At 42.3% G+C, this 27,089-nt stretch overlaps 1 protein-coding gene across 1 annotated transcript in view; it reads left to right on the top strand.

Annotated features, from left to right (window-relative positions):
• cimip2c (ciliary microtubule inner protein 2C) overlaps positions 1-26,726 on the top strand; it is a 78,614-nt gene extending 51,888 nt beyond the window's left edge. Inside the window, exons 4-5 of the mRNA XM_068017744.1 lie at positions 24,801-24,944; positions 26,551-26,726. Coding sequence (XP_067873845.1) covers positions 24,801-24,944; positions 26,551-26,692 — 286 coding nt within the window. The 3' untranslated portion in view covers positions 26,693-26,726. The remainder of the gene's footprint in view (positions 1-24,800; positions 24,945-26,550) is intronic.
• Positions 26,727-27,089: the final 363 nt, after the last annotated feature.

Raw genomic sequence — 27,089 nt, 5'->3', positions numbered from 1 at the left:
GTACACCACTAGTAACTAAACTCCAGGATGAACATTTGCCATCAACCACCACCCTCTGTCTTCTTTCAGCTAGCCAATTTTTGATCCAAAGCTCTAAATCACCTTCAACCCCATACTTCCGTATTTTCTGCAATAGCCTACCGTGGGGAACCTTATCAAACGCCTTACTGAAATCCATATACACCACATCCACGGCTTTACCCTCATCCACCTGTTTGGTCACCTTCTCGAAAAACTCAATAAGGTTTGTGAGGCACGACCTACCTTTCACAAAACCGTGCTGACTATCGCAAATGAACTTATTCTTTTCAAGATGATTATAAATCCTATCTCTTATAACCTTTTCCAACATTTTACCCACAACCGAAGTAAGGCTCACGGGTCTATAATTACCAGGGCTGTCTCTACTCCCCTTCTTGAACAAGGGGACAACATTTGCTATCCTCCAGTCTTCCGGCACTACTCCTGTCGACAATGACGACATAAAGATCAACAACAACGGCTCTGCAATCTCCTCCCTGGCTTCCCAGAGAATCCTAGGATAAATCCCATCTGGCCCAGAGGACTTATCTATTTTCACTCTTTCCAAAATTGCTAACACCTCCTCCTTGTGAATCTCAATCCCATCTAGCCTAGTAGGCTGTATCTCAGTAATCTCCTCGGCAACATTTTCTTTCTCTACTGTAAATACTGACGAAAAATATTCATTTAATGCTTCCCCTATCTCCTCTGATTCCGCACACAACTTCCCACTACTATCCTTGATTGGCCCTGTTCTAACTCTTATCATTCTTTTATTCCTGATATACCTATAGAAAGCCTTAGGGTTTTCTTTGATCCTATCCGCCAATGACTTCTCGTGTCCTCTCCTTGCTCTTCTTAGCCCTCCCTTTAGATCCTTCCTGGCTAGCTTGTAACTCTCAAGCGCCCTAACTGACCCTTCACGTCTCATCCTAACATAAGCCGCCCTCTTCCTCTTGACAAGCGCTTCAACTTCTTGAGTAAACCACGGCTCCCTCGCTCGACAACTTCCTCCCTGCCTGACAGGTACATACTTATCAAGGACACGCATTAGCTGCTCCTTGAATAAGCTCCACATTTTGTTTGTGCCCATCCCCTGCAGTTTCCTTCCCCATCCTACACATCCTAAATCTTGCCTAATCGCGTCATAATTTCCTTTCCCCCAGCTATAATTCTTGCCCTGCGGTATATACCTGTCCCTGCCCATCGCTAAGGTAAACCTAACCGAATTGTGATCACTATCGCCAGAGTGCTCACCTACATCTAAATCGAACACCTGGCCGGGTTCATTACCCAGTACCAAATCCAATGTGGCATCGCCCCTGGTTGGCCTGTCCACATACTGTGTCAGAAAACCCTCCTGCACACACTGGACAAAAACAGACCCATCTAAAGTACTCGAACTATAGTATTTCCAGTCAATATTTGGAAAGTTAAAGTCCCCCATAACCACTACCCTGTTACTCTCGCTCCTACGAGAATCATCTTCGCTATCCTTTCCTCTACATCTCTGGAACTATTCGGAGGTCTATAGAAAACTCCCAACAGGGTGACCTCTCCTCTCCTGTTTCTAACCTCGGCCCATACTACCTCAGTAGACGAGTCCTCAAACGTCCTTTCTGCCGCTGTAATACTTTCCTTGATTAACAATGCCACACCCCCCCCTCTTTTACCCTCTTCTCTGTTCTTACTGAAACATCTAAATCCCGGAACCTGCAACATCCATTCCTGCCCCTGCTCTACCCATGTCTTTGAAATGGCCACAACATCAGGATCCCAGGTACCAACCCATGCTGCAAGCTCACCCACCTTATTCCGGATGCTCCTGGCGTTGAAGTAGACACACTTTAAACCAAGTTCTTGCTTGCCAGTGCCCTCTTGCGTCCCTGTAACCTTATCCCCTACCTCACTACTCTCAACAGCCTGTACACTGGAACTACAATTTAGGTTCCCATTCCCCTGCTGATTTAGTTTAAACCCCCCCGAAGAGCACTAACAAATCTCCCCCCCAGGATATTGGTACCCCTCTGGTTCAGGTGAAGACCATCCTGTTTGTAGAGGTCCCACCTACCCCAGAAAGAGCCCCAATTATCCAGGAAACCAAAACCCTCCCTCCTACACCATCCCTGCAGCCACGTGTTCAACTCCTCTCTCTCCCTATTCCTCTCTTCGCTAGCACGTGGCACGGGCAACAACCCAGAGATAACAACTCTGGTTGTTCTCACTCTAAGCTTCCACCCTAGCTCCCTGAATTTCTGCCTTAAATCCCCATCTCTCTTCCTACCTATGTCGTTGGTGCCTATGTGGACCACGACTTGGGGGTGCTCCCCCTCCCCCTTAAGGATCCCAAAAACACGATCAGAGACATCACGTACCCTGGCACCTGGGAGGCAACACACCAACCGTGAGTCTCTCTCGTTCCCACAGAACCTCCTATCTGTTCCCCTAACTATGGAGTCCCCAATGACTAATGCTCTGCTCCTCTTCCCCCTTCCCTTCTGAGCAACAGGGACAGACTCTGTGCCAGAGACCTGTACCCCATTGCTTACCCCTGGTTCTGATTTTAACCTGCTCAACTGAACAGGCGAGAGGGACACCCATTGGAAACTGGTGGGGTCCTTCTTTAAACATGCTGATTGGACTCAAATGATATTTCATTTTTATAGTCATTCATGGGATGCGGGCATCGTTGGCTAGGCCAGCATTTAATGCCCATCCCTAATTGCCCTTGAGAGGGCCATATTGCTATTTTAACCAGTGGCCTGGAGCAGGGAAGCTGTTGTGGCTTTCCCACTAGGCGAAAGGAAGTGGCATCCGAGCCAGAAGTTGTCCAGAAGTTGACTTTCCTTGTTGAGGCAGGTTGAGCAAGCGTGCTTCTCTCTGTCTCCAAAAAGAAACATTCTACCTCCTCTGGCCTGTCCAACTGCAAGGTCCTCCCAAACCCCCTCCAAGCCACTTAGCTCAGTGCCAAGGGCAATTTCTTCGGGTCCCTGGTGGACGTCTCCTAGTAAAATCTCCGACCCTCACATCGCCCAAGTCAGAATGGTTTGCAGTTCACCTTGCTGCTGCCTACATGATGCTCCCAGAGTTAAAATCCTCACTTATGTCTTCAATTTTGTCCTCATGATTATTAACTGTTTATTCATTTGAATTTAGCAGTTCACCAGAACACACACAAATTTTCTTGTGTGGTTATCCAAACACATTGCTGTGATGTTTGATGCATATGGGGTCATATATAAATCATCTGACATCATTATTCAGTTGAATAAAAACATATGAACTATAGAAATGCACTTCCATAAATGCTGATTTCTTTATTTCAGTTTTAATATATGAAATTTGGGAAATGTTTCAAGTTGTTATTTTCAATGTATTAATTTAAATATTAAAATATATTGGCTGCATGAATTTCAGTACAGATATTACAGGAAGGCAATCCATCTCAGAACTGGAAACACAATGTAATAAAAGCAAAATACTGCGGATACTGGAAATCTGAAATAAAAACAAGAAATGCTGGAACCACTCAGCAGGTCTGGCAGCATCTGTGAAAAGAGAAGCAGAGTTAACGTTTCGGGTCAGTGACCCTCCTTCGGAACTGACAAATATTAGAAAAGTCACAGGTTATAAGCAAGTGAGGTGGGGGTGGGGCAAGAGATAACAAAGGAGGTCTAGATTGGACCAGGCCACATAGCTGACCAAAAGGTCACGGAGCAAAGGCAAACAATATGTTAATGGTGTGTTGAAAGACAAAGCATTAGTACAGATTAGGTGTTAATACACTGAATATTGAACAGCAGCAAGTGCAAACCTGAAAAAAAAACAGTGGGTAAGCAAACTGAACAAACTAAGATGAAATGAAATAAATGCAAAAAAAAGATTGTAAAAAATGTAAAAAAGAATGTAAAAAAAAGGAAGAAAAAATAACTAAAAATGAAAGTAAAATGGGGGGCTGTCATGCTCTGTAATTATTGAACTCTGTGTTCAGTGAGATATGAATCATACAGTCCAGTAAGGTCCCAGCATTTATTCCTCATCTGTGCTTAGATGGGTGATGAGTCAGTGTAGTGATCTAATCAGAGACAATGTAAAACTAGAAGAAAAAGTATACAAAAATGCAAAAAAAGGCCAGATCCTGGTGAATGTGAAAGATACAAAGAGCAGAAAAGGATGATGAAGTAGATAGTAAGAGCTATAAAAAGGGAGTATGAAAGGAAACATGTAAGAGATACCAAAATGAACATTAAAAACTTTTACAATTACATTAGGAAAAGGAGGGTGGTCAGACGCAATATGGTCTCCTTGCAAACTGATAGCAGTAACGTGGTCAATGAAAATAAAGAAACGGTGGCCATGCTGAATAATTACTTTGCAACAGTATTTACAGTAGAGGAAGAGATCAGCATGCCAGACATCAGGGAAACTATTGAATTAGGGACTCAAAAATATTAACATAAGCAAGGTAATGGAGAAATTAAGGGCACCCAAGTGTGGCAAGTACCCAAGACCAGATGGTTTCCATCCTAAGGTTTTAAAGGAAATAGTTGAGAACATTGAAGATGCCCAAACTATAATCTTCTAAAGATCTCTGTTCGGGAACCGATCCTACAGATTGGAAAATTGCACATCTCACTCCACTATTTAAGAAAAGTGAGAGAGAGAAACCAAGGAATTATAAACCAATCAGTCTAACTCTGTTGTCAGGAAATTGCTGGAGTCTATAATTAAAGGATAGAATCATTGAACACCTTGAAAATTTTCAGCTGGACAGAGAGAGACAGCATGGATTTACAAAGGGGAGGTCCTGCCTGATGAACCTGATTGAATTTTTTGAAGAGGTGGACTGGGCAATGTCTATGGATGTTATTTATATGGATTTCCAGAAGACATTTAAAAAAGCCCCTCAGAAGAGACTGTTAGCTAAAGTTGAAGCTCATGGAATTGAAGGCAAATTATTGACCTATTTAGAAAATTGGCTGAGCAGTAGAAAACAGAGAGGAGGGATAATGGAGAGGTATTCTAATTGACAGGATGTGACTAGAGGTGTCCCGCCAGGAACTGCGTTGGGGTCTCAACTATTCAATGTATTAACAATTTAGGTAATGGGTTAGAAAGCCACAAATGCAAATTTTCCAATGACACAAAGAAAGGTAGCAGTGTAGATGGAAGTGTAAAATTACAAAGAGATATTGATAGATTAAATGAATGGGCAAAACTCTGGCAAATGAATTTTAATGTAGGCAAATGTGAGGTCATGCACTTTGGACCTGAAAAAGGATAGAACAGGGCACTTTGTAAATGGTGAAAAGCTAGAAAGTTCAAAGAGATGTTGGTGTCCAGGTACACAGATCATTAAAATGTCATGGACAAGTACAGAAAATAATCAAAAAGGCTAACAAAATGCTGGCCTTTATGGAATACAAGAGAGTAGAGGTCATTCTTCAGCTATACAAAGCTCTGATTAGACCATACCTGGAGTACATTAAGCAGTTCTGGGCACCACAACTTTCAGAATGATATATTAGCCTTGGAGGGAGTGCAGTACTGATTTATTAGAATTATACCAAGACTCCCAGGATCAAGTTACGAGGTGAGATTAAACAAACTGGGATTGTATTCCCTGGAATTTAAAAGGTGATGGGGTGATTTGATCAAAGTTTTCACAATATTAAGTGAAACAGATGGGGTAGATTGGGAGAAACTATTTCCACTGACTGGGGAAACTAGGACTTGCGGGCATAGCCCAAAAATTAGAGCCAGATCTTTCTGGAGTGAAATTAGGAAACACTTCTTCACAGAAAGGTGTGGTAGATGCTTGGCACTGTCTTTTGCCACTGGTTAGATCAATTGTTAATTTTAAAACTGAGGTAGCTAGATTTTTGTTAACCAAAGGTATTAAGGGATATGGGGCAAAGGTGCGTATATGGAGTTAGATTGCAGATCAGCCATGATCTCACTGAATAGCAGAATAGGTTTGAGCGGTTAAATGCCCTATCCCTGTTCCTATGATCATATGATACAATTCATCTCAGTGCCTTAGGTTATGAAAATTAAAAAAAACCTGACATTTATATTGTCTTTATATTTGCCATATCTTTAGGATGCCCCAAAGCACTTATCAATGGATTATTTATGAAATGCAGTTGCTCTTTTTAAAAGGCAAATATGATGACCAATTTGTGCTCAGCATGATTCCACAAACAGTATGTGAATGAATGACTGGATAATTGGTTCTATTTTGTGGTGTTAATGGAGGGAGGAACATCAGACAAAATGCTGGGGAAACACGCTAGTCTTCTCCAATTAGTGTCACCTTAGCGGGCAGAAGACACCTCAGCTTAGCATCTCATCTAAAAGACAGCACCTTTGCCAATAAATGAGCATTGTCGGAATTGAACTGAAGTATCAGCTTAGTTTGTTTGCTCAAGTGCATTGTGGGTTTTGAACTCTCAGCTTTCTGACTTAGAGGTGAGAGTTGAAAGGGGTAAATCAGCCAGGTTCCTGTTCCTAACCACTGTCCAACGACCTTTGTGACAGAAGTCTACATTTCCTATACTCATCCTTATACCTTTTTGTATCATGAATTTTATGTTCTGTACCTTTTATGTATGTTTTTTTAATTAACTTTTAGTAAGCAAAGAGGTAACTGCTGGGCTGGGTTCTAATGGAAATTACTGATTAAGTTAGGTATAAGTAAGGAATGCCACATGATGATTAGGGATAGCATGTTGGAGGAAACTAAATGCTTTTATAGAAACAAAGGGTGGGATGTTAGAACAATTCAGGAAGATTGAATGGAAATTAGAACAGTTTAAAATAATTGACTCTGAGGAATGCATAGTTCAACAATAAGAGGCGGGAAGAAGACAGTTAAATGGTTATGCTGCTCCATATTTCTGATTGTATTGTTAAAGGATCCCAACTATGAAGAACAATGTCAGCCTATTAAGGTGTCTGCATGCTAACTTCGTCTATTGTAATCCAGGAGAAGGTCATGATTATGTGTAATGGTCTGCTGACATAACTGTAAATAGGCTATTGATTATATTAATCATATGAATGATGGGTGTTGGTTACCTTTACCAAACATGGTTGGGGAGATACTGGAGATGAGAGTTAGCAAAGGATAGGAAGGGTCCTCTGGAAAGGTTCCACGGACAGTTTCATAGAAGAGAGAAACCAGAAGAAGCAGAATTCAAGAGAAGAGAAGAGAAGAAGCCAGTACACGTTGAACTGTGTCCAGGCTGCATCGAGGAGTAAAGACCATGTGTGGTATGTCAACTGTTGCCTGTTTGTTAAGTATAATGTTTACTGAATAAATCTCCTATTTGTTTGGAATAGCCTTGTTGTCTGTCAACAAAAGAGCCATGTTCCTGCTCCTAACCATTGTCTAATGAACCTTGTGACAGGATGAGAGGACACCCATTTGCAAAACTAGTAAAGGGAAGCATTACTGTGTGCTTATTGACCAGTCCAAAAGTATACAGTCAATGTGAAGGGCTGAATTTTATTAGCATGCTGCAAATGGTGGCGGCGCGCTTTGAAGTCAGTGGTCTGCCTGCATGCAGCGGCTGCCACTGAGCCCCCATGATATTTCACGCAGGAACTCATTTAAATGGAGGGGGCGGCTGCTCCGTCCCTGGTAACGGCATCTGGCATCAACTCGCAGGCGCTGGCGCCATTTTTAAAGGGCTTCAAGCCCTTCATCTGAATTTACATTTTTACAGATACATTTATTTCACATTAATTTTAAAAATTTCAATAAAAGCTGGAAGTCCCTCTACCACTCCCACCAATGACCACATATTTTATTTTTGGGCCTTTCCCACCAAAAAAAAACTTAATTCCCAAGCCAAACTTTCCCCCCTGAACTTAGTTGCCTTTGCCCTTCAACTCGTTCCCACCATCCCCTTATCCAATAGAAACAGTTTTCTCCTCTTCCTTCCCCTCCTGCCATGAAAATTTCACTCTTCCCCCCTCCCCAGCAGTGTCTCGCCTTGAATCCCCAAACGGGGATCGAAAGGCACGGGACTTCCGGCCAGCGGCCTGAATATCGGCGTGGGACGGCTGCCTGGACCAGGTAAGTTATTTATCATGTGTTTGTATAAGATTTATTAGGCAAATGAAGGCCCCGCCGAGGCCGCCCTGCCATCAGTAAAATGCGATGCTGCAGGGCTCATAAAATTCAGCCTGAAGTGTTCAAACTGCAAAGCTAACCTTTAAAAAGACCCAAGGTTCACAGAAAAGTGCTAAAGTTAATTCTGGAGTTTAGGGCTCAATGTGCCAGAGGCACATTGCAGAAATTAATGCTAAAGAGAAATATGATCCAGGTCCTTAAAATGCTGAAAAAAATAATCCAGATGCAAACAGGTGATTTCATTTGGATTGAGACCGTAGATTTAGACTTCAAAAGTATATGTCAAATATATCAATAAAGACAAGCAATTGAAAAGGCTTTTCCCCAAGCAAGTGGATATAGGGTTTTTGAAATTATTTAAAAAATTGAATAATGTTTCTCTAAAACTGCACACAATAGTCCAAATTTGTCTTCCAATGTTTTATACGAGGTTAGAACAATCTGTTTTATCATTTTGTCAAATCCTCTCGCGATGTAACATAACGTTGGATTTGCTTTGTTAATAGCAGCTTTACAGTGACTGGGAATTTTCAGTGAATAATCAGTAATCCCACCCACATCCATTTCCTTTGCCAGTGGAGTCATCGGATATTCATGTTTGTTGTTTCAATGTGAATTACCTTACATTTTTTGACACTAAAATCCATCCTGTATTCCATATCTCATCTACTTAAATCAAGCCAAAGCTCTTGAGTGCTGTCAATGTCCCTTATCCTTGTCATTTGGCCACATTGCCTGGCCTTATCAGCAAATTGTATATTACAAGGAGCATTTTCCTCTAAACACTTACAAATAGTGCAAACATTGGGACCTTAGGACAGATGCCTAAAGAACTCCAATAGGTACTGTTGGCTGAGCCAGAACTATTTCCAATTCCCATCTGCTTTTGTTTAAAATCAAGCAGTTTTCACCTGAATAGCATTTATCCATTATTTCAATTAACTTTAATCTACCTTAAAAATATACACAACATGGTATTTTAACAACTGCACTTTAAAATGGATTGTCTTTACATTTAGTTATTTCTTCTAAGAATTTAGTGCAATTGTAAGGCACAATCTGTTTTTTTCAGAATCTTTAGTTTTAGTTTAGAGATACAGCACTGAAACAGGCCCTTCGGCCCACCGAGTCTGTGCCAACCATCAACCACCCATTTATACTAATCCTACACTAATCCCATATTCCTACCACATCCCCATCTGTCCCCACATGATGTCTATTCAAACAGCTCGTGGGATTATTGATAGTTTTTCCCACCACATTTGGCACACAAACTACCATAACATTAGTGCTGAATTAGTGCAGCTCCATTTGCAACTCCTCAGATAATGAAGCAATCTGTGCCTGCAAGCAGCAAGACTTGGACAATATTCAGGCTTGGGTTGATAAGTGGCAAGTGACATTCATGTCATACAAGTGCCAGGCAATGACCGTCTACAACAAGAGAGCATCTAATCATCTCCCCTTGATGTTTAACGGCAATAGCATTGCTGAATCCACCCACCATCAACATCCTGGGGGTTGCCATTGACCAGAAACTTAACTTGACCAACTACATAAATATTATGGTTACAAAAGCAGGTCAGAGATCGGGCATTCTGTGCCAAGTGACTCATCTCTAGGCTCCCTAAAGCCTTTCCACCATCTACAAGGCAGAAAACAGAAGTGTGGTGGAATACTCTCCACTTACATGGATGAGTGCAGGTCCAACAACACTCAAGGCAGCCACCATCTAGCTCAAAGTAGTTCACTTGATTGGCATCCCATCCACCACCAGTGAATAGTGTCTGCAGGGTTTACCATATACAAGATAAACTGCAGCAACTCACCAAGGCTCCTTTGACAATACTTCCAAACCCACAACCAGGGTATCAGGCGCATGGGACCACCATCACCAGCAAGTTTCCCACCCAACCAGAAAACAGCCAATTCAACACTCTAGTAATCCCCCAGAACAGACCAAACCAGGTATCTTTAGACAACAACAAATTAACTATTTGTTAAAACTAAATCTTAAACACTATTAAGATAAACCTATGTCTGAAGACCTTATAACTTCTTATTTTAACCTAACTCCCCCATTCACACACATACACTCAAAAATCATGGTTAACCAATTTTAGAAGTGGTGTTTTTAAAAATTAGCAGTTTCTTAAGAATAAATAAATAAGTCTTTGTGGGTTACGTTCCTAATGGGTGAGGTATTCTAATGTGAAAATAATCAAATGCCTCTCCAAGTTTTCACAAAGAGTTGATGAAACAGCCCTTCAGAAGATAGACATTCAAATCACTTCGGCTGTAGCAGGCAGCAAGACCACCGGCGAATTCCAGAAAATACAATCAGCCAAGAGAGATTCAATCTTGAAGCAAATATTTCCTGGCTTGGAAGTAAAGAAAAGGAGTTTTGTTATTTTCAGCAATACAAATGGTCTCTTCAAAAAAAGGCTTTTTTTTTCTCCTTAGGCAATTAACTTGGCCTGTAGCTCCTTGTAGAATTTTGGCTGAGAAAGAATAGACAGCCTCGCTGGCGGCTGGTTCAGACTGGTTTTTGCCAGTTTTACACACCGTCACATCGAAACATTATACCATGTGACCACTCTCTCTCCTGCTGTGGCCTAGGTAGCAAAATGCAGCTGGCACACACTGCCTCAGAAATCCAAAAGCTTCTCCCTATCTTAAAGATACACTGTTTCAAACAGAGTCTTTAAGGCACGTGGTTCCCTTCTTACATTGTTAGTTTAATTTTTCCTCATAGGATTTTATCCAAAATACAATTTCAAATTTTGAAAGAAGGTTGGAGATGTTTACAACTTGTATAAAACCTAATTTTATGTGACTATTCGAATGTTATGTATTGTTATGTTAAAGCTGTTTAATAGGTCAGATTTTGGTGAGGATAGTTTTGTAAATCAAATTTCACTAAATCAATTTGCTATGCTTTAAGTGTTGTAATTGATTTTAGTCTGTACTGAATGATTGGACAGTAGACGAAAGATACCCATAACTGCATGCTATGCCAGCAATCTGATGTAAAGAACTCACATGACATTATAGTAAATCAGTGAAATTGAGGGGTTTTTAATCTAGATATCGAGACTGGGATTCTCCAATGGTCAATTAGCATTTAAATTCAGTAGTGACGTTCCACTGGATATACGTTTTCTCTTACCACCTTGGTGCGTCATTGCTCTATTCTTGGAAACATTGTACCAAAACACCTGAAGTGTTTTATGTTTGTTACTGAGTAGTATACATAAACTGTAAAATTAAATGAGCTATTGTTACAGACATGTATTTGAGAGTGATATATTTGTTGTATGCTGTAACATAATTTTCATTATTTGACATTCTTGATTTAAAAGACATTCATCCCTGCCTTTCATTAATTGCGTAATGAGTCTGTTCCAATTGGTGGAGGAAAGCACTGTGTTGTAAGAATGGATTTCTTGAGAGTGTGGGGGCAGGGTAGTTGGAGGAAGGTTGTCATGTAATGAAAGCTCCAGGAATACATCCAGCCTGGATTGGCAACCCTATTTGTTATCAGTGTCATCATGGAGGAGCTGATGGTGCACTGCGTACTATGATAGAAGCTAAAACACCAACTGAATTTTTACAACAGATTGAAGGAAAATCCACTGTCTGGCACATATTGTATTTGGGACACAAATTCAGTGTTTAATCTTTGTGCGAGAGAATGGGCTAGAAATTGTACCTTGTGCTCATTTTATGGGGGTATTGAGGAACCAACATATTGTGCCTCAAGAGCACCTGAAAATAAACCTGGCTGCTGCCTAAAACAGGCGTTGGATCACTTACACATATAAATGAGGGGCCTACTGCCTGTTTTCAGTCCCTTCACAGAAGCCAGGCAGCTTTGAGGATTCCTCAGCAGCCACAGTCGAGCTGCCAGCTAAAGGTTAGTTCTTTGAAATAATACTTTAAAAGCCTTCTAGTGGAGCCAGGAAGAGCAGGACTGCTACCTGACTCCACCATGGTTGTGATCACTCTCACCCCATTACCTGCATCAATCTCTATCCCAGGACTTACCTATGGGCTGCTCCTGGTGAGGCAAGCATCTCAATATTATTGCAAGTAAGTACACAAGCAGTCTATGGAGGCACAGCAGGCACCAACTGCTCGCAGTTGGGGTGTGTTCAAATGGCTCTTCAATATATCTAACATTTTTCCTGTTTCAAACTGGGGTCCACAGACCATAGTGGGCATATGAAGTCATCAAATTTCTATCAGACAGGAGCTGTGTATACCAGGCACAGTGTCTTAAGAATTCTGTGTGCTTTCGGTATTTTTTATATATTTGGCTTGTACCTTATTTTTGTATTAATAGAAACAATCTACATTTTTCCATTTAATAACCAACACTTGTTTCAGAATATTTGAAAAGACCCAGGAGTATGTTACTGTTTGCACGTGTGTGCTAAATTCACAATACATACATTTTGGTGAGTAGAATTGACAACTGTGGTGGGATGTATTCCTGGAGGTTTAAACATGAAATTTGATCACATGATATTCAGTCTCAGTTGTTAGGCCACATGACATTGGGATGGGGAGCAAGGAGAATGAGGTGTGAAATCCATATATCCAAGAGTTTGAGAGGAAAGCAACAAACAATGGAGTAAGACCAGGGGCTGGAAAATTACATATGCTGCAAAAAGGGGTAGATGGGAGTGTGGAATTCAAAACACAAACAGATCAGCCATGATCTTATTGAATGGCAAAGCAGGCTCAAGGGGCCGAATGACCTATCTCTGCTCCAAATTCGTATGTTCGTATGTAAGCTTAAGGAAATGATTGTGTATAATGTATTTTAAATGCAATGAAAAATTTGGATTTATAATTATGAATTGAAATACAGGCCTGTGATTCTGGGCAAAACTGATTCTGTATGTGCGCGCATGCACTGTTACTTTGATAGTCTGATTGTGAGAAAGTGTTGTTTGATATGATATATGTTGAAATGGGGCTAGGTGACCTGAGTAAAGCAATTCCAGCATATTGAAATGTGATAATGATATAATGAAATAGAAATGAACATCAGTTTTACGTATATATGCACACACACAGGCCACTCTTAAAATCATAATGCAGGGTATAGTAGTAAGTAAAACATAGCCAGAGTGAAGGAGAGTGAAGCTGGACTTCTTCTGCCAAGCTCAGGACTAGTAATATCTTTTCCTGATTTACTTTCTCCCCTATTCCTGAGGTGACATTCAAGCACAATCTCAGAAAACACAGCATGTTGCCATGTAAACACTGTTTGAAGGAATGTTTTGCAGTCAGCCTTCTCTCAAAGATTCCTCCTCTATTTCTATATGCAACCCTGAGAGCTAGCCCAAGTTTCCTTTTAAACGAAAGAAGCTAGCATCTCACGGCACCCTCTAGCACTTAGTCCAACTGTTGCAAACACCAGCATAGGTATAATCACTACGGATTTAGTTTGTGGATGAACCCATGGTGAATCACAGAGTGACAGAACATATGCTGGTGGCAGTGAAGGAACTGAGTAACGAGGAAGAGAAGGCATTTCCAGTTTCAGTTACAAAACTGGATATTTCCACACGGATATTCTCCATCGCGTTTTGTGTAGCAGCACCAGGCATACCTCAAAATGAGGTGTCAACCTGGTGAAGCTACAACCCAGGACTACTTGCGTGCCAACAGCGTAAGCAACTTGCGATAGACAGAGCTAAGCTATCCCATAACCAACGGATCAGATCTCAGCTCTGCAGTCCTGCCACATCCAGTCGTGAATGGTGGTGGACAATTAAACAACTAACTAGAGGAGGTGGCTCCACAAATATCCTCATCCTCAATGATGGGAGAGCCCAGCACATCAGTGCAAAAGACAAGGCTGATGCATGTGCAACAATCCTCAGGCAGAAGTGCCGAGTGGATGATCCAGCTCAGCCTCCTCCTGATGTCCCCAGCATTACAGATGCCAGTCTTCTGCCAATTTGATTCACTCCACGTGATATCAAGAAACGACTGAAGGTACTGGATACTTCAAAGGCTACAGGCCTTTACAACATTCTGACAATAGTACTGAAGACCTGTGCTCCAGAACTTGCTGCGCCCCTAGCCAAGCTGTTCCAGTACAGCTACAACACTGGCATCTACCCGACAATGTGGAAAATTGCCCAGGGTATGACCTGTACACAAAAAGCAGGACAAGGCCAACCCGGCCAATTACCACCCCATCAGTCTACTCTCGATCATCAGTAAAGTGATGGAAGGAGTCGTCAATAGTGCTATCAAGTGGCACTTGCTTAGCAATCACATGCTCAGTGACGCTCAGTTTGGGTTCTGCCAGGGCCACTCAACTCCTGACCTCATTACAACCTTAGTTCAAGCATGGACAAAAGAGCTGAACTCAAGAGGTGAGGTGAGAGTGACTGCCCTTGACATCAAGGCAGCATTTGACCGAGTATGGCATCAAGGAGCCTCAGCAAAAATGTAGTCAATAAAAATCAGGGGGAAAACTCTCCGCTGGTTGGAGTCATACCTGGTGCAAAGGAGGATGGTTGTGGTTGTTGGAGGTCAATCATCTCAGCTCCAGGACATCACTGCAGGAGTTCCTCAGGGTAGTGTCCTAGGCCCAACCTTCTTCAGCTACTTCACCAATGACCTTTATTCAAATCATAAGGTCAGAAGTGTGAATGTTCACTGATGATTGCACAATGTTCAGCACCATTCGTGACTCCTCAGATATTGAAGCAGTCCGTGTAGAAATGCAGGAAGACCTGGACAATATCCAGGCTTGGGCTGATAAGTGGCAAGTATCATTTGCACCACACAAGTGCCAGTCAATGACCATCTCCAACAAGAGAGAATCTAACCATCTCCCCTTGACATTCAATGGCAATATGATAGCTGAATCCTCCGCTTAATTGGCACCCCATCCACAAATATTCACTCCCTCCACCAGCGACACACAGCGGTAGCAATGTGTACCATCTACAAGATGCACTGCAGCAATGCACCAAGGCTCCTTAGACAGCACCTTCTAAACCCGCGACCTCTACCACCTAGAAGGACAAGGGCAGCAGATGCCTGGACCACCACCTGCAAATTCGCCTCCAAGCCACACACTATCCTGACTTGGAACTCTCTCGCCGTTCCTTCACGTCACTGGGTCAAAATCCCGGAAGTCCTTTCCTAACAGCACTGTGGGTGTACCTACCCCACATGGACTGCAGCAGTTCAAGAAAGCAGCTCAGCACCACCTTCTCAAGGGCAATTAGGGATGGCAATAAATGCTGTCCTAGCCAGCGATGCCCACATCCCATGAACGAACAATAATAAAATTGTTTTATTCCGTTTTTGTTATGCTAGTGTGTTTATCACTAAAAGTACCATCACAGATTAGCAAGGCCATAAAAAATGCAATCCAAGCACTAGGGTTTATTTCTAGAGGGATAGAACTGAAAAGTAAGTAAGTTATGCTAAACCTGTATCAAACCTTGGTGAGACCACACTTGGATACAGTGTGCAGTTCTGGGCACCATATTATAAAAAGGATAGAGAGGTACTGGAGAGTGTGCAGATAAAATTTGCAAGGACGATACCGGAAATGCGAGGATATACCAGGAAAGGATGAACAGGCTGGGTTTCTCTTTTCTTGAAAAAAGAAGCCTGAGGGGTGATTTAATAAAGGTTTTTAAAATTATAAAAGGTTTTGATAGAATGAATACAGAGAGAATTTTTCCGCTTGTTGGGAAGAGCATAACTAGAGGCCATCAATATAAGATAGTCACCAAGAAATCTCATAGGGAATTCAGACAAAACTTCTTTATCCAAAGAGTGATGAGATTGTGGAACTCGATACCACACGGAGTGGTCGAAGTGAATAGTATAGATGCATTTAAGGGGAAGCAAGACAAGCATATGAGGGAGAAGGAAATAGAGGTTATGCTGATAGATTTAGATGAGGAAAGACAGGAGGAGGCACAAGTAGTGCATAAACACTGGCATGAACTTGCCGGGCCGAATGGCCTGTTACTGTGTGGTATATCCTATATAATCCTTTTTGTATTTATTCTTGGGAAATGGATGTCACTAGGAAGGCCAGTATTTATTGACCGTTACTAGTTGCCCTTGAGAAGGTGGAGGGGAGCCTTCTTGAACTGCTGCAGACCGTATGGTAAAGGTACTCCCACAGCACTGCTGTTAGGTAGGGAGTTCCAGGTGACAATGAAGGACCGGTGATAAATGTCTCAATTGGGATGATGCCTGACTTAAATTTTTGTTGCTCACAATTGCTGTGCATTACACACTAACACCATGTATCACGGGGTGCTGAAACCTGCTTCACAGCCAGTGTGGAGCAAACGTTATAATGGTTTTAGCTCTAAAAGCTTGTGCACAAACCTATGCATGTGTTATGTATAGACTCATTAAGGTTAGAAAAGTATGTAGATTAGGAATACTGCATAGCACTCCAGATGCATTCCAAGGAAGATCCCTTCCCTCTTGTCAAGTTGTTGCTCATGATTTGCAGCAGAACCTATAGTTTATTTTTCAACCTATTTTAGTGCTTCTTTGTGTTAATCTTTACGCCGCTGGTTCCTTTTCAACAACACCCGGAGGTATCTTCCAAACCTTTTTACCTTCTGTGCCCAGCTATATCATGCAGAAAACAGATGCCTAATTTATCCCAGACCAGTCAATTCATCTATCTACCCTGCATGCGAGCGCATGCATATGAACCACCACCATCTTAACCATTACCTTCATTGTAAACAGAAAGGAGATCCACTCCATCAATGTGCACCGGGTCTGGGATTAGAATCATGCACATAATTGCCCACTAGCCTTGGAGTTGCTATAATATATTATTTTTAATCCAATCCACAATCCCATTATTTCAAGGGCCAGGGAGAATGAACAGATGGGTGTGTGAGCACCAGGGCTATCCACTGCAGCCGTGACTACTTACACCATTCAGGCATCCAAGGCCAAGACCTGATGAGTGATATAATGTGGTATCTTTGCACCTCAGGGTTTTGGTGGAGCAGGTCATTGCACCTTGAAGTGCAGATTACGATACTGTTAAATTATACAAAGTATGAGCAAATTTATTTTTGAAACCATGAGCAGCCCAGAAAAACTTCTTTCTTCACTGCTCCCCAAAGGTGGAAAGCATTAACACTCTCTGCAACCTGCACTGGTGGCACCAGTTGCCTTGTTAACAACTAACCAGACTTAGTGTATGATCCTAGCCAGTTGGTTTTGGCAGGTTATTTGACATCAGGTGGTGGAATTTCCTGTGGGGGTGCAATTGAAAGGTTACATTCAAAAATTACACCCATTTGTGCAGCCAATTTTGCCAATGTCTATTTACATCAAATGTCCTGCCAATATCATTGATGTAAAATGGGCATAAACAATCAGAGCTTGAGGAAAGCGTGAAACTCACACCATATATTGCTTATTCAAGCCAGAAAATTAAAGGCCTGAATTTTATGTTGGGTGGAAGCCCCGGCCAAAATGTCGGGGACGAGCCCGCCTCCGCTAGGCCTGGCAGCACGGCAGGATTTTTCACTCCCAGGCCCTTAATTGGCTTTGGGCGGGACTTCCACCTCCTGTGGCAGGAAGTCCCACTTAATGGAGCTGGCAGCCAATCAGGGGGCCAGCAGCTCTTAGTCCCAGCAGTGCCACCGGGATCGGTGGCCACAGCTGGGACTACACCCGGCAATCGGATGCAAGGAGGGACAATGGCCCCTGGAAGATGGCAAATTCTTGGGGCCTTGTTGGCAAGGCAAGGGGTATCGGTTGGGATGGTGGGGTGGGGGGGGGAGGTGCTGTGCGATGGGGGCGGTTGGGGCTTCAGGGGCAGTCCTCCATGCGGCACAGGGTGCCCGATCAGGAGGGCCCCCTCCAGACCGCAAGAAAGCCGCCTGGTTTTACCTGGCAGTTCTTGATGTCTTTGCCATCCGACTGCCATGGGTAAAAAAACAGCGATGATGGGGGGAGGCCCTGAAGTGCCAGTTAATTGGCCACTTATTACTTGATTGGCCTGAGGTGGGTGGGCCATTTCTCACCATCACTGCCCCATGTAAAATTGCAGCGGGGGCGGGAAGGCATCGGGAATGGCCCCCTTACCCGCCTCCCACTCAATTTTATAGCACCCCCTCCCCCGCCACCAGCCCACTCGTTGGGTGGCCATAAAATTCCGGCCAAAGTTTTAAGCTATTTAACGATCATTTAAGCCCATGAGGCACAGTAACTTGCAACTATGGAAGAAAAACAAAAAGTGCTGGAAATACTCAGCAGGTCTGTCAGCATCTGTGGAGAGAGAAGCAGAGTTAATGTTTCAGGCCAGTGACCTTTCATCAGAACTGGCAAAGGTTAGAAATGTAATAGATTTTAAGCAAATAAAGTGGGGGTGGGGCAAAAGAGAAGGTGTTAATAGGACAGAGGGTCACAGAGAATAACTGACAAGGAGGTCATGGGGCAAAGGCAAAGAGTCTGTTAATGGTGTTGTGAAAGACAAAGCATTAGTGCAGAGAGAGTATTAAATGACAGAATAACGAACAGCTCTAGCCAAAAGCACAGACATGAAAAAAAACAGTTGGCATGCACATGGTAAAAAAAGATTGAATGATGAAACAAACTAAAATAAAATTAAAATAAAAAAGGGGGGCCAGTCATGCTCTGAAATTACTTAACTCAATGTTCAGTCCAGTAGACTATAGCATGCGCAATCGGTAAATGAGGTGCTGTTCCTCGAGCTTGTGTTGATGTTCACTGGAACACTGCAGCAAGTCCAGGACAGAGATGTGGGCAAGAGAGCAGGGGTGTGTTGAAATGACAAGTGACAGGAAGCTCGGGGTCATGCTTTCGGACTGAGCGGAGGTGTTCCGCAAAGTGGTCACCAAATCAACGTTTGGTCTCCCCAATGTAGAGGAGACCACATTGTGAGCAGCGAATACAGTATGCAGTATAAAAACCTGAAAGGAGTGTTTGAGGCCTTGGAAAACTATAAAATTCCAACAGGACTAGACAGGCTAGATGCAGGGAGGATGTTCCTGATGGCTGGGGAGTACAGAACCAGGGGTCACAGTCTCAGGATACGGGGTATGCCATTTAGAACTGAGATGAGGAGAAATTTCTTCACTCAGAGGGTGGTGAACTTGTGAAATTCTCTACCACAGAAGGCAGTAGAGGTCAAGTCATTAAATATATTCATGAAGGAGATAGAAATATTTCTTGATGCCAAAGGGATCAAGGGATATGGGGAGAAAGCAGGAACAGGGTACTGAATTAGACGTTCAGCCATGATCTTTTTTGAATGGTGGAGCAGGCCCAAAGGGCCGAATGGCCTACTCCAGCTCCTATTTTCTATGTCTAAGTTTCTATGGATAGTGAGGAGTAGGAGGTAAAGGGGCAGGTATTACACCTCCTGCAATTGCATGGGAAGGAGCCATGGGAAGGGGACGAGGTGTTGGGTTAATGGAAGACTGGACCAGGGTGTCGCGGAGGGAACGATTCCTTCGGAATGCTGACGGGGAGGGGAGGGGAAGATGCATTTCGTAATGGTATCACACTGGATGTGGGTTCTGGGAGGGAGGGGAAGGAGTGAGGGTAGAGGTGCAGGAAATGGCTGGATACAGTTGAGGGCCCCGTCAACCACAGTGGGGGGGGCGGAATCTTCAGTTGAGGAAAAAGGAAGACATATTAGAAGCACTGTTGTGGAAGGTTGTATTATCAGAGCAGATACGTCGGAGACGGAGAAACTGGGAGAATGGAATGGACTCCATACAGGAGGCAGAGTGTGAAGAGGTGTAGTCAAGGTAGCTGTAGGAGTCGGTGGGCTTATAATGAATATTAGTAGACAGCCTATCACCAGAAATGGAGACACAGAAGTCAAGGAAGGGAACGGAAGTGTCAGAGATGGACCATGTCCATGTGAGAGAAGGGTGAAATTCGAAGCAAAGTTGATAAAGTTTTCCAGTTCGGGGCGGGAGCAGGAAACGGCACCAATACAGTTATCAATGCACCGGAAAAAGAGTTAGGGAGGGGAGCTGAGTGGGATTGGAACAAGGAATGTTTGATATATCCCACAAAAAGACAGGCAATAACTAGGACCCATGTGGGTACCCATAGCTACACCTTTTATTTGAAGGAAGCGAGTGGAGCTGAAGGAGATGCTGTTTAATGTGAGTACAAGTTCAGCCAGGCAGAGACGAGTGGTGGTGGATGGGGACTGGTTGGGCCTCTCTTCAAAGAAGAAGTGGAGAGCCCTGAAACCGTCCTGGTGGGGGATGGAGGTGCAGAGTGATTGGACGTCCATAGTGAAGAGGAGGCGGTTAGGGCCAGAAAACTGGCAATTGGCAAAATGACGTAGGGTGTCAGAAGAGTCACGGATATAGGCGGAAAGAGACTGGACCAGGGGAGAAATGATAGAGTCAAGATAGGAAGAAATAAGTTCAGTGGGGCAGGAACAGGCTGAAATGATGGGTCTGCCAGGACAGTCCTGTTGGTGGATTTTAGAAAGGAGTTAGAAGTGGGCTGTCCAGGGTTGCAGGACTATGAGGTTGGAAGCTGTAGACCGAAGATCTCCAGAGGAGATGAGGTCAGTGACAGTCCTGTGGACAGTAGCTTGAATGTTCGGTGGTGGGGTCATGGTCCAGGGGGAGGTAGGAAGAAGTGTCTGAGAGTTGGCGCTCAGCCTCTGCAAGGTTGAGGTTGATACGCCAGATAACAATAGCACCACTCTTGTCAGTAGGTTTGATCACAATGTCGGGGTCAGACCTGAGAGAACGGAGTGCAACAAGTTCAGAGGGAGACAGGTTAGAGTGCGTGAGGGGATCAGAGAAATTGAGACGGCCGATGTCTCACCAACAGTTTTCAATGAAAAGATCAAGAGTGGATAAGCGCCCAGAGGGAGGGGCCCAGGTAGAGGGAGAATGCTGGAGGCGGGCGAATGGGTCTGCTGGTCGGGGGGAGGACTGGTCAAAGAAATGAGTCCGGAGGCAAAGGCAATGGAAGAAGAGCTCAACGTCATGCCGAGCGCAAAATTCATTGAGGTGGGGGCGTAAGGGGATAAGACTGAGTCCTTTGCTGAGTACAGAACGTTCAGTGTCAGAGAGTGGAAGGTCAGAGGGTATAGTGAATACACGGCAAGGGGTCAGATCAGAAAGGATGGGGTCAGAGGGCAGTGAAGGGAAAGGAGGATCTGAAGCGGCATTCGTCCCCATCAGCTGCTGGAGCTTGCATTCCTGAACACCCAAAAGGAAGAAAAAAAGTTGCATTTATGGAAGCTCTTCAAATTTTAATGTGACTTATATAGGTGTCATAAAAATGCAATTCAAGCAACTGACAATACAGTATAGGTCTCAGATTAGTAAAAAAAAGTGCAATAAAACTTCTTAGCCTGGCTGCGCAACCATTATAAATGAAATGAGAAGCATTTGGGAATGGGGATCGATTCATGTAAAACAGCATGTAAGTTACAGCCTGACACAATTGTCTGTGGAACACACTTGTGCATGAGTTTCCTTAATCTTTTATTGTAGGTATTTGCTCTACCCCTCTGTTGCACACATCCGGGCGTAAACACACAGGAAATTCCACCCCCAGAAATATACTGGAGAGGGGAAGGAGACACGCAGAATAATTTTCATGCATTTTTTGGGTTTGAGGTTCACATGAACTATACTAATCCCCATCTGTCTTGCAATAATTGAAATATTTCCAGGTGCTTTCACTGTATTGTTAATAAGTGTGGATAACATGGCACTCTCTACAGGTTTTCTCCAAAATGGATTTTGCAAATATTAAAAACTGAATGTGACATGTTACAATAACCCAGAAATAATCCTAGCAATACATTTATGTAAAAAAAAATTTAACGATACAATTAGCTTTCCAGAATATAACAAAATGGAACATCAGTACTCAGACATCACAATCCAGCTTTCACACTTTTTTCTGGTGCAGCAAAATTTTAAAATGCTGTCTCCTTCTGATCTATACTAACCTCAAGCTTGAAATGGACAACCATCCAATTTAAATCTGCAAATTTCACTAACCTAAACAACAATTAATCCAAGTTGACCTCATGCTGTGTTTACTTGCAGTAGTTAGACTTACTGGCCTCAAAATGAGAGGATAATTTAAATTGCATCAACCTTCACAGAATTATACATTGTACACTGCATGACATCATGCAAAATAACAGCATGGGTGACCTACATGTTATAATAAAATGACACTTTGTAAGTAGGAAATAACATTTGATATTGTAGCTTTAAATTGTGGCATCTCTAACCTGAAAATTATGACCCCCAGATTCCTCACCACTGTCCTGTAACTATTCAAGGCTTTTGACAAGCTCCCACATGGCAGACTGGTTAAAAAAATAAAATCCCATGGGATCCTGGAAAATGCAGCAAGGTGGATACAAAATTGGCTCAGTGGCAGGAACAAAGGGTAATTGTTGACAGCTGTTTTAGCGTCTGGAGGGCTGTTTCCAGTGGCGTTTTGCAGGGCTCAGGACTGGGTCCCCTGCATTTTGTGGCGTATATATACATAAACGTAGGGTACATGATCAAGAAGTTTGAGGACGACACAAAGATTGGCCGTGTGGTAGATAGCGAGGAGGATAGCTGTAGGCTGCAGGAAGATATTGATGGTCTGGTCAGATGGGCAGAAAAGTGACAAATGGAATTCAACTTGGAGAAGTGTGAGGTGAAGCATTTGGGGAGGTCAAACAAGGCAAAGGAATACATGATTAATGGGAAAATACTGAGAAGTGTAAGGAAGTAAGGGACCTGAGAGTGAATATCCACAGATCCCTGAAGGTAGCAGGACAGGTCGATAAGGTGGTTAAGAAGGCATATGGAATCCTTTCCCTTATTAGCCTTATTAAGAGCAGGGAGCTAATACTGGAACTGTATAAATCATTGGTTAGGCCACAGCTTGAGTACTGTGTGCAGTTCTGTTCACCTCATTACAGAAAGGATGTAATTGCACTAGAGAGGGTACAGAGGAGATTTACGAGGATGTTGCCAGGACAGGAAAAATGCAGCTATGAGGAAAGATTGGATAGGATGGGGTTGTTCTCCTTGGAACAGAGAAGGCTGAGGGGAGAACTGATTGAAATGTACAAAATTTTGAGGGGCCTGGGTAGAGTGGAGGTGAAAGGTCTATTCACCTTAGAAGAGAGGGAAGTGATGAGGAGATATAGATTTAAAGTGATTAGTAGAAAAACTAGAGGGGAGATGAGGAAAAACTTTTTCACCCAAAGGGTGGTGATGGTCTGGAACTCACTGACTGAAAGGGTAGTTGAGGCAGAGACTCTCAACTCATTCAAAAGAAGTCTGGATATGCACCTCAAGTGCTGCAAGCTGCAGAGCTAAGGACCAAATGCTGGAAGGTGGGATTAGAATGGGTGGATCGTTTTTCGGCCAGCACGGACATGATGGGTCAGGTGGCCTCTTTCTGTGTCTTAAACTTTCTATGATTCTTTCTATGATTCTAACCATGCTGCATTCACTGTAACTTTGTGCTCTCGACAACAACCGCAAAAACATGCAGTTATATAGCACATTTAACATAGCTGAAATGGACCGAGTCGCTTCACAGGAGCCTAAATTAGACAAAATTTGACACTGAATCACAAAAGGAGATCTTAGCATGTGTGACCAAAAGCTTGATCAAAAAGATAGGTTTTAAGAAGAAACTTAAAGAAGGAGAGGAAGGTGGAGAGGCAGAAAGCTTTCGGGATGGAATTCCAGAGCTTAGGCCCTCATCATGGCAGGCAATGATGGAGCAATGAAAAACAAATATGCAAGAGACTTGAATACTATCTTATTAATTTTTCATTGCAGTCAAAATATACTTACAATATGTGTAAATTGGAGCGAACTGAATACTTCTGTCCTATACATCAAACAGGTTTGGCAAACTAATTGCTTAGAGGACAAATATTGGTTGCAAAATGTAATTCAATGATGCATCAGCACCATCTAGTGATCAGCAAAAAAGAGTCTTACTAATAAAATAAACTATTCACGTTGACAAAGGGAAAAACAACCTGGTGGTTCAGGTATCAAAACTTTGATCTCTTATGTATCCCTAGCATTTTCATATTTTTTCTGTCACTGATGCCCAATTTTATTTTTGTACAATATGCAAAAAGATATCTGGCTGATGAGGTGCTTTACTGTGCAGTGAAATGGATCTCAGGAAAGCCAATAACAGTCAAGAACAGCAAATTGTTTTAGCTGTTGAACTTTGCAACTGGAAGGTCTAGTAAACTGCAATTATTAATTTCTTTAATTAAATTAATAGTTTACTAGAATAGATAGTCCATAACTAACACATGTCAGACTTTTAGTTTTAGAATTCTTAAGCCTTGATTTGGATTCAATAAATAAGGTCACAGTTGTTAGTATTTTTCACCACAAGGACTACCTGGGACTTTTTGAGCACCACCCATTGAACCTGATAACATTTGTTTTCCATTGAACGTATGTGAATCAATGCCATTTAGTTTACATTATTCCTCCATGGCCATGATGTCAAAGGAGAAAAATAAAGTAAAAACTTTAGTGAACAAATAGCCGTTGAATGAAAACCAAATGAACCCTTGCGCTAAACTATTTTCCAACAGCCAAAGAAACAAAGATGCTTGCCCTTCCCCCAACTATATTTCCTGGCCTCGTGAGTACTTGGACAGATTGTGCAAAGATAATTTGGAAGCTGCTCTGTGCATCCCTCCCAAAGGACATTCAGGGGCTGCTATGGATGCACCACCGTGAGTAGAAATACCTGTACTAGTCAAGGAGTATAATAATAAGCTTCATTGTAATATCCAGGAAAGCCTCTGCTTGGAAATAAGATGGGCTAACACTTCTCACTTTAGGAAAGAATAATCCTAAAAATATTTGGTATGATCTCCATAAATTAGATGGGCATATCCAAACAGTAGAATTTCGATATAAACTAAATTGAGGGAGATAATATACAAACAGTGATGGACAAGAAAAGACTGACTGGCCCAACTAGACTGTCTATCGCAATCACGATGCCTTGTGCTTCCCAATATATTCACCCCCCAACACCACCTGAAAGACATGTAATATTCTGGGAGAGATGAGAAACCAGATAAATACCCAGGCCAACTGTGGTGGGTGGTGGGGGGAGTGGGGTAGGGGGTAGAAAAGCTGGAAAATACATCTCTGACCCCTTTAGGTCATCAAAGTTAGTGTAGGAGTTAACTCTGACCCTAATTAATGTTATACAGTACCGAGCTGTTAAATGGGGTGTTCCCTTTGGCTACAATAAAATTACTAAATCAAGTGCCAATGAAGAATATACAGCATTTAAAGGCAGTGTTATATATTTAATAGTAATAATAATAATCAGATATGATGACCACAGGGAAGCTTAGGATCTAAGATAGGATGTGAGGACTCCGACTATCCAACTCATATCAAAAAAAATCAAGAGTGAAGGAAGTAAGCTTACATACAAAGGATTAACAGCTCAGAAACAGGCCAATTGGCCCAACAGGTCCATGCTGGTGTTTATACCCCACATGAGCCTGCTCTCGCTCCCACCCTTCTTCATGTAACCCCATTAACATTTCCTTCTATTCCTTACTCCCTCATGTACTTATCTAGTTTCCCTTTAAATTCATAAATGCTATTTGTCTCAACTGTGGTACTGAGTTCCACACTCTAACCGCTCTCTGGGTAAAGTTTCCCCTGAATTCCCTATTGGATTTATTAGTGGCTCTCTTATATTTATGGCCCCCAGATCTGATCTCTCTTGCAAGTGAAAATATAGACTCTCAAAATTAATGTTGTTATACTTGATATCAGTTTGCTTGTTAATTACCACTCTGCAAAACCCGGCCCTAAGCTGATCCATAAGAAATATGCAAACAAGAGATGTTGGGTTGAACATTGCTGCAGGGCAATACTCTCTTCAGAAAAAGCACTGGTTATACTTGCAGAATTTTGATCTACACTGAAAAAAAAAATCAGTCATGAATGTTATTTGTTTATTATTTATATTTAATTGTATGCAGGTGGTGGGAATTAACTGGGGATTCACTTATGCCCCGAGAAATAGGAACAGACTGAAACTGTGGATGTTGGGCGAGGAGGTGCATGTTTGTTATGTGTATCTCTCAAAATAAGTGTTTATAAAAGTGTGTAAAGATTGACTCCAGTTCTATCCTTCACCACCTGCCTTTCTGGAATAGAACAATGAAGCAGGATTTAATTCTGAGAATTCATAATAAACAAGCATAACCTTGCTAAGCAAACTCCACACAACCTACAGGACATGTTATTGAAAGTGCATTGAGGAGTTAAAGAATTACTACTTCCTAAACTAATTTACATTCCTCCCAGTTACCTACATTGTCCGAGGCTGGATAGCAGGATGCTGTTTGGTACTAATGGGCTAGCATCACAATTGCGATGCAGTCCCCAAGGAATTACCAATTACCAAGCAGGAAATGATCGAACAACATATTTTTGTGAGGACAAATAAATAATTATCCACAAACAAAATGTTATTGTGAAGCTGTTGGCTGATTTGAAATAAAGCATTTTCTCTTCCCAGTTTGTGTAAATTTTTCTCTCTGCCTAGAAAACCCATTACTGACAAATTTCTGCAATTTAGTTCAAGATTTTTTTTTGATATGCGGTTAAAGCTCCCAGCATAATCCTACATTATTTGTGATGTTACAATAACTGCTGATCTAAAGGATGTAAAGAAGGACATTTGAGGATATTCGTGCACTTGACAATTACCTTACAACACCATAATCACATGTAGGCATAAAAATAAGTTCATATCTATAACATTAAAAATCTTGCATCCGCGTCCATTTCCTGCCTACAAATCTTAATTTTGTTGTCACATTTTTGTGTGAACTCTCGCTATT

Source organism: Heterodontus francisci, chromosome 3 (assembly GCF_036365525.1).
Source record: "Heterodontus francisci isolate sHetFra1 chromosome 3, sHetFra1.hap1, whole genome shotgun sequence".
Classification (NCBI taxonomy): domain Eukaryota; kingdom Metazoa; phylum Chordata; class Chondrichthyes; order Heterodontiformes; family Heterodontidae; genus Heterodontus; species Heterodontus francisci.
This window is presented reverse-complemented; position numbering and strand designations above follow the sequence as displayed.